Source organism: Triticum dicoccoides, chromosome 1B (genome assembly GCF_002162155.2).
Source record: "Triticum dicoccoides isolate Atlit2015 ecotype Zavitan chromosome 1B, WEW_v2.0, whole genome shotgun sequence".
Taxonomy (NCBI): Eukaryota; Viridiplantae; Streptophyta; class Magnoliopsida; order Poales; family Poaceae; genus Triticum; species Triticum dicoccoides.
In genome coordinates this window covers 679,917,462-679,926,389 of record NC_041381.1, presented here as the reverse complement: position 1 = coordinate 679,926,389, position 8,928 = coordinate 679,917,462, and the positions used below count along the sequence as shown (strand labels likewise).

The 8,928-nt window shown below is 46.1% G+C and overlaps 1 protein-coding gene across 1 annotated transcript; it reads right to left on the bottom strand.

Annotated features, from left to right (window-relative positions):
* Nucleotides 1–6,169: 6,169 nt before the first annotated feature.
* On the bottom strand, nucleotides 6,170–7,203 carry LOC119312392. The gene has a single exon (XM_037588129.1). The coding sequence runs from the start codon at nucleotides 7,186–7,188 to the stop codon at nucleotides 6,469–6,471; it is 720 nt and encodes a 239-aa protein (XP_037444026.1). The 5' UTR covers nucleotides 7,189–7,203; the 3' UTR covers nucleotides 6,170–6,468.
* Between the last annotated feature and the right edge of the window lie 1,725 nt (nucleotides 7,204–8,928).

Genomic DNA, 8,928 nt, shown 5'->3' with positions numbered 1-8,928 from the left:
CTCCATATGAATGCACATATATAACACACACCCGGACCAGTGCACATATATCAAAATTTACAATATATGTTGTACATTTTCCTTATACATCTGTAACATTTTAAGATGCACATTGAACATTTCTCAAATAAATGAAGAAATGTTTTTCAAATACATATTAGTTTTTATATCAATTAAAGGTTAAACATTTTAAAATATGCATTGAGCATTTGTTTTCAACTATGCAAAAAAATTGCAATTGCGTAAACGTTGTTTAGAAATGTCACAAACATATTCTTGCAATGCGCCAATTTTTTTTAATGTCGAACACATTTTTCTGAATGGTACAAAACATTTTATAAACTACATGGACATTTTTATAAAATATGGGGAACAAATTTTGGAAACACATAAACATTTTATTAAATGGAATGAAATATATTTAAAGGGATGCAAAAAAACTTCACGAACATTTTCCTAAACGCATCAACATGTTTAAAATATCACATTTTTTTAATGCTATCAACATTTTTAAAGAGTTATGTGAACAATCTTTATACACCGCATGAACATTTTTTCTAAAAATAGCTCATGTAATGTTTGAAATGCATATATACTTACTTCAAAATTAAAAAAAAAACAAATAACTAACAAACAAATGAAGGACCGCGCTACTAGGCCGACCCATTAGCTCGTCGCTGGAGGCGAAGGGACGCTCCCTGCGAGCAGACACAAAGCTCCTCCTGTTTCAACTAGGGATGGCGCCCGCAGGGTATGGGTACGGGTGGAGCTACCCCATACCCTTACCCATCCACCCTGAACTTACCCATCACCCATACCCATACCCGTCAAGGGTACAATTTTTTCTCATACCCATCACCCGACAGGGTATATGGGTACCCGCGGGTAAATATACCCGCATTTACAACATATCAGTTGAGTAGAAAATAGTTGTAAAAAGCAATATATAATCATAAATTATTAATAGCAACAAATTTTAAACAACAATGTACAATAACATATTGTAACAATAACACATTCTCATAAACAAAAATACTTGCCTATAAAGTGACACATAAAAATGTTAAAAAAAACAACACATAATCATACATAACAACACATACGTATACACTTTAAGTTCACAAAATCAAGATAAATCGTAGAGATAATTTTACTACACATTAGAGTTTTTATCTAGCGTGATTAGGAGGGTAAAATTAATACGTTATGATATTAACGGAAACCCATTTGTTAACATTTTAGATGGGTACATGGGTAAGCGGGCATGGGTTATACGATCCCATACCCGTACCCTTTCCACCCGACGGGTATGATATTTTCCCATTTAAGTACCCATGGGTAAATTTTTATCCCATACCTTTACCCTAATAGGGTTTTTACCCGCAGGGTACGCGGGTAATGGGTACCCATTGCCATCCCTAGTTTCAACCCCTGTATAGGATGGATAGAAATAGAATACAATAGTGGGTTGGCTTTCCTCGGAACCCTTATGCTCAACGCATAGTTTGTGCTTGGGCCCTATGTTGCTCCCCCATGGCATGGGTGTTGATGGCTCTATAATTTGAAACTTTTCATTGGGTATTTTGTTTATCGGAGGTTTTTGCTAGTTTTCGCCTTTCAGTGACAATAATCTTTGAAAAATAAAGAAACCGTGTTTCCTTGTTGTGCAAGTCTAAATACTTTTGGAAGAAATGGGACAATACCTGGTCAACTAGGGCAGCAAGGGACATTTTTCCTCTTTGGAAGAATTATAGCTGGCGCGCCAGAAGAGAAGACGATGCTTGGTATGAGCACAAGCGCTTGTATCAGTCTCCGCTGCCTCGCTCTCATCTATACAAAACTACTTTGTATACGCGAGAGGAAGGTCAATAGAGAGAAATACGCCGCAATCATCATCTGAACTCGGGAGGGGAGATCCGGAAGAGAAAAACTAGATCTATTCCGACCTCCTCCACATCACATCCTCCCTCATTCATCTACATCATCACATGAGACAGAGATATTCCAACTTTTAAGGCTAGAGTATAACTCTACTCATACTTGATCAGAGATTGATATCGGATCGATCATTCTTGTAATTTTGGAAAGTTGCAATATTATTGATATGGCTTTCCTTTATAAAATATTTGTGTTTGTTTGTTATTTCCCTCTCATGCGTGAGTAATACCCAATAGGCATGGGAGATGTAGGGGATTGATGAGGTTCATTTGTGCCTATTATATTTGTGTGCGATTTCTTGTGAAAGTAGCTCCATTATTGATTATTAATTTTATTATCTGTGGTGTGTTTATGCGTGTTTGTCCAAATTAAGGGCCCATACAACATGATCCAAGGACATATCACAGGTGACACATATAGTTCTGTGATTTCGTGATCTCCAGATGACATGTGTTGGTATCTACAAGAAGCGAAGACAAGATAAGGATAACAAGAATCCACGACGCGTAAAGAGGTGGCTAGTCTTACGACCTTAACTACTGAAACCATCATGCATGCTGCAATGTTGGTGCAAGACAATAGAGAAGAACAATCCCTGCATGGAGGAATACAACAATTCAAGGCTGACCCGCTTGTCAAATGTATAATCCAAGAGGTAGAATCACATGAAAAGGTAACTAGTACTACGGATGCACTGACACGTTTGATATACACCATAAACCTTAATATACACCATGAACCGAATTTCTCCATGCCTAGCCTGTCTAATTAAGGCAAACCAACATTTTATTTCCGGTGCTTTACTTTTATTTGTTTACTTTCTATGCTTGTTACTTTGTTTCAATCCATGGTTACTTATTTTCCTACATCATACTAATCCTTGCAGATACCAAAATAATTAACTCACACAAGACCTGTGAAAAACTTGTGTGTGATATAAATGCCCATGTTAACACTCTTCTCCGCTATTTGTTGGGAACGATACTATTTTGGGATACTTATAAAATGTGATACATAACCATGTGTTTCTTGCAGGTCATCACGTGTGTTCCTCAAATCCCTAGTGTCGCCACCCGTCCTTCTCACCTATGCCACCGTCGAAGGACGTTGTTGGGCGAAGCCCATGCAGCTAACGATAACGGCGGGGCCTCTCTAGGTATCGCTTCTCGCTCGTGGGTATGATATGGTAGCCTCACGGTTTTGTTACTCGGTCACGACGGCGGGCATGTGTTAGGTGGTGCAGGGTAGCGCAATCACTGCCTCGCCGCCACGCCGTCTTCTATTGCCCCTTACTCTAGTTAGTTGGTTGTGACACGCGGGGATTCACCCTCTGATCTGCTCACGGTCATGCACACACCAAGCGGTGGGCTAGCTGCTCCTGTCTCTGTAGTGGTCTCGTCATGGGGTAGGCGTCGTAAGGCTGCGATCTTTAGCAGTCCAATAAAGCTACGGATTGCAGTGGGCACCGATAGATCTTCGTGAGGGTTTCTCTCTCCAGACCAGGTGGCTGTTGTCGCCGGCTCATACTGGCGAGATTGCGGGATGTAGCTCAAAGGCTCCATTATGGGTTTCGGCGGTCTGACTCCAACCAATTTGTCGTCAACGGTGAGACGCAATCTATGGTCGGCGGCTTAACTCAAAAGGTATGGATGTTCACTCGCGGCAGTTGGACTTCTAGCCTAGCGCATGCAGCTGTTGAGATCGCGAAAAGAGGTGGCGACAACACATGAATGACTTTTATTTGGTGGTGCGTCATGAGTAGCCGACCTCGAGCTTTGGGTGAAAACTCTAGGTCTTACTCAAGTTGGTTATACCTGTCAATGGCGATGTTATTTGTGTCATTACCTTGTTGAGGGCATTGCTCGGATATGTTCAAACTTGTTCTTCATGGTGAAAACCTAAAATATGGCCTTTAATGGTTGGATCCGGTACGGTGGGGTTTGTGCGTCGTTTCCTAAAGGTTTTGTTGTTGAAGAATTTTCATGTTGTCCATTGTCCTTGTGGTGTCAATGGAAGGTTGATGGGGCTATGGTCGTAGATGCAGTTTGTCAATCGTTGTTGTGATCATTTTGTTTTTTCCCTTACTTAGGCATAACATTGATCTTGTATGATTTTGCTTTTTGCCGGCACGTTTAATTGTGTGGGATTTAGTGTTACCCATATGCATCTATGTAGAGGCTAGTTGTGTGTTCATCGTGTTTGTTTCTTATGATGCTTCATTTTTAGTAAATAAATTCAATTCTTTGTTGCCAAAAAAATGCTGTGACTCATGTGTAGTGTGTGTGGGGTGGGGACGCTAAAGTAGACAATAATCACATACTGATAATTATCATATTTTATATGAGAAAAATTACATATCATGAAAACTAAATAGTAACTTGGAAAAAACATAAATAACGTGAAATGGGATATCATAGCGGAAGGTAGAAGAGCTATATATGTTTCCAGCGAACAGTTGGTCACAGCTCCTAATTGGCGCTGCAGGCGCCCACGCACCATCGCCCAGTGGGCTGGCCCATATAGGAGAGCGCTTGATCGATTGCTTGTTCGCTCCATCAATCGATTTTACTGGTTCCTATCCTTAAAACAACAGACAACCGTTGATTAATATGAAGGAATTAAAAAAATTCACAAAAAACGAAAAGCTTTGTGAATTAAAAAATGTTCACTAATTTTGAGGAAAAGTTTATGAAATTTAAATAAAATCGTCAAATTTAAAAAACAAATCATGCAAATTTAAAATAAGTTCATCCATTTTGAAAAAGTTCAACGGATTTGAAATAGTTCATCGATTCTGAAAAAAGTTATCGGATTTGAAAAAAACTTAATCAATTTTGAAAACAGTTCATCGAATATGAAACCGCTCATTGTATGTGAGAAAAGTTCACTTATTCTGAAAAAAGTTCATCAAAATTGAAAAATAATTCATCTGATAGATTTCATCAATTTTGAAAAAAGTCAAAGAATTATAAAATAATTCATCTAATTTGGAAAAAGTTCATCAATTTAAAAAGAAAAGTCCATTGGTTTAGAAAAAATCTTGAAATTAAAAAAAGGAAAAGAAAACCAAAGACCAAAAAGCAAAAAAAGAAAAGGCCAAAACAAAAAAACAAAAAACAAACCAACCAAAAAGTTATTTGAAAAAGGATAAAAGGAAAAAAAAACATTTGCATCAGCGCATGAGGTGGCGTACTGGTTTTACATGTTCCCTCGCAACCCACTGGTGCCCGCACCTTGCTGTCGCCGGTTTGCAGAAACAATAGTAACCGACGCTTGCAGCAGCAAACAGGATTCGCGGTGCTGTTCCGCCTAGTGGCTGGCAGGCAATTTAAGCCGGATGTCTCCGGCTCGAATGCATCCAACGACCCAGTTTGTTTTTTTATATTTAATCATACTGATATATGGAACTTATGTTTGGCTTTCCTACATAATTAATAAAATATGCGGGGGTTTCTGAATAAAAGGACATGCGCAAGTCATCCAGCGCCTCCAGTCACAGACGTGTGGGCCAACGCCGCTGGCACGCCACACAGGCAGGTTGTACACTCGTATACGTATGAAGGCACCGTATTTGCATGATATGACAAGTTATAGCATCAGTTTTTGTATTTTGTAACTTTTAAACACCAAAGTGATTATGCTAGACAAGTTAAGGCGCCCACAGTGTATTTATTTAACTCTTTAATTATATAGCTATTCAGTCGGTTTTCCCATAAATAATTGGGATTTTACAGAGAACTCCGTATAATTGGGACGGATTTCCCTCTCTGATGAACGATGGCGTTCCAAATGGACTGTCATTGCACCAGCTGCTTTGGCCAGCTACCGTTCTAGCTAGCCATCTCTCAAAACTGCAAAGTTTACTTAGATATGGCTCCATTTGTGTGGCTCCGGCCACGTACGTTCAGAGACTCAGAGTCCAGACTGAGCAAGATCGTGACCAGCTACGAGCTAGCCTAACCCGGCGAGCTGGCCAATTAGCTCCACTAATCCGAAGAGTAAAGTTTGGAGATGGCTAGCTAGAGTAGGTGAGCGGCGATAAGGTCGATCGACGCCGACAACGACCGCGCGCTCGCCTGAACCTCCGGCCGGATTTCCGACGATCGTATTCGTCCATGGACAGCTCGTACGCGGCGGCAACTGCAGCTCGTTGCGTTGCTTAAATAATACACTACTCCTAATTAAGACTTTGGCGCATGCATAATTTAGACATAAATTATGGGAGAGGATGGGTCGTCAACAATTTCTTGGGAATGTTTGCTTAACTGCAAAGAATTTCTTGTCACCGCAACTCAATTTGCAACTGAAGAAATTGCTGCACAAACTACTCACAATGTTGGATTTAATCTGATCTGCCAGCTGCTACTGTCACTGTATATGTACGAAAAGAAGCCAAGAAATTCTACACGCCGCGTACTGATCAGGGATCACAATCTGAAAGAAAGAAAGAAAGAACGAAAATGCAGGGCAACCACCCGATCGGCGTGAAGATGGGTCGACGATGACGGCTGACGTTGGTTGGTTGGTTGGTTAGAAGGGGTGGTAGCTCCGGCGGAATGCGCCGGCGTTGGCGAAGAGCCCGAGGAGGTCCTGCTTGTACGGGAGGAATGTCGACGCCCTGCGCCCGGGGCTTCCCCTGCCGCTCCCGCCTCTGCCGCGGTGGCTCCAGCCGTGGACTCCTCCGCGGCCGCGCGGCTCGCCGGCCCCCGTCCCTCCCCTGCGGCCCGGGGAGCCGGCGGCGTCCTGTTGTGGCTGCAGGAACACGAACTTCTCCTTGCCGTCGCTGTGGCTCCGCCCCACCTGCAGCCGCTGGCGCCACCGCAGGACCGACCCGGTCGACCCGCTCTTCTGGCACCGCGACGGCGACGGGGACGGGGACGGCGAGGTCCCGGGCGACCACAGGCAGTAGGTCTCCGCCGGCACCCCGTCCAGCTCGTCGTCTCCTTCTTCTTCTTCTTCGTCCGCTCGTTTCCCTGACGACGAGGAGGAGGACCCCCGCTCCTCCAGGAGAAGCTGCCTCAGCGGCACCCGCACGGTGGCCGTGCCGGCATCCTCCTCCTCCACCTCCTGCTCCGCCGGCGAACGCGGGCGGCCGAAGACCAGGTACACGGGCCCGATCGCGCACCCGTCGCCCACATGCGTCGCCGCCGCGAACGTGAACCCCTCCCCCTCCTCCTCCTCCTCGTCTTCTGACGCGGCGGGATCTTCCCGAAGGATCTCGATAGCCGGGCCGTCGCTGTGATCCGCCATGGCTCCGCTCCCCGGGTGCCGTGTGCGGGATAAAAGGGCCGGGAGACGCGGGCAGTTGCAGCTGCGAGCTGCGCCTGGCACGCAAGGCGTGGGCCCGCGAAGCCCGCTGCGTGGCCGACGGGTGGGCCCGGATTCGCACTGCCGCTGCTGCCTCGTCAGTGATTCGAGAGAGCTGGTTGTTCGGTTGGTGGGTGGGCCAGGCCCACGCTCGACACGTGGCCGCTGATGGGAGCCGGCCGTTGAGCCAACGGAACGGGAGAATGCAAGCTGGACAGCAGCGGCCGCGGCGGCGGGGCGAGAATCCCAGTGGAGTGGACTACAGCGTCGCTGGATCTGATCCGATCCATCCATGTGTAGCTTCTCTCGTCTTTTGATTTTTTTTTCAAAGTACGCCTAGGCTACCATATGAAGGCAGAAATCAATTATAAGAGACTACAACTTGCTGCGAATAACAAGTGCAGTTGAAACTTCACACTCCACCATGATAATTACAAACACAAACGGAAAAGGGCCTCCTCTAATAGCATCTCCAACGGCCGCATAAAAATTCCGCGCCTAATAAAAGTTATGACGCCATTGTAGCATTTTTAATGCGCCAGGACCAATTTTGCTTCAACAGGCGCCAAAAATGCGCGCCCAGAAAGCAGACAGTGTAAATTGTGAAGCACGCGCGATCCGGCGTCCAAAATATGATGCGCGCGATAGCGTTTTTCAGCGCGCGCCCAAAAACTTTTAGCGCTACAGCTTCTGCTGGAGCTGTCCGACGCCCAAAAAAACAAACTTTTAGTGCACGGAGCTCTTTTTGGGCGCCTGTTGGAAATGCTCTAAGCCAATTATCTGGTCACGACAAAAACCAGCCGCCTCGAAAATCAAGAACTCCAAACGCACTACCCACCCTTGAATGCCTAAGAGGAGGCGGCGAGGGGATAGCGGGACTCGGAACACACCGAGAAAGCCATCGTCTTGAATCACCGGCAACTTCATACATAGCACCCACGAAGATCGACTCGGGCAACGACAAGCACCAGAGAACCATAGACAAAACCTCCAGGCCAGGTCTTCACATGCAATGCTCTCAACAAAGTAACGACGCCAAGCCGCCGCCATCGCCGGTCCTATAACGGACAAGGCTTTCGCCCGAAGACCACAATCCGGTCATGGAGGGGAGATGCCGACACACCTTGGTGACGCCTCCAAGGAGGGAAACGACACCCGCGGGCGCCGTCGCAACCAGCTTCGCAGACGAGCAGGATTTTCATCCAACTGTCCCACCTCTCCCACCCCCATCAACAGATTGGCCAAACTGTTGGAGTCACACCGCCGTTGTCGCAACACCTCGCCATTGTGTCCAGACCACTGCGGTACATCGCCCTCGCACAACAGAGAGCAGCCCGACCACCAACCAGCACCAGCACGGCCGCGAGAACCACCTCACCAGGACCCAGCAGAAGAATTGCTGGCACTCCATACCGCTGCTGCAACCCGAGGCCACAAATGGCAGAAACCGGTGCGCCGGAACGCCCACGCGAATGCGCACGCCCACCATGGTGCTCCCCTGTCTGAGCCCCTGCTCTGACCTCCGGCATGGAACCAATACAGATCCTGGTCGCGTCGCCACCAACACCACAAAGGGGCCGCCTTCCTCCAAGCCAAGCCAGCGTCGACAAGAGCCACTCCGCGTGCCCCGGCCACGACAACAAATCCCGGCCACCGCTCCGGGCACCACCACACCCGTCCGAG

Excerpts from the sequence above, each read along its gene's own strand:
- LOC119312392 (XM_037588129.1), bottom strand. The coding sequence starts at position 7,188 with ATGGCGGATCACAGCGACGGCCCGGCTATCGAGATCCTTCGGGAAGAT.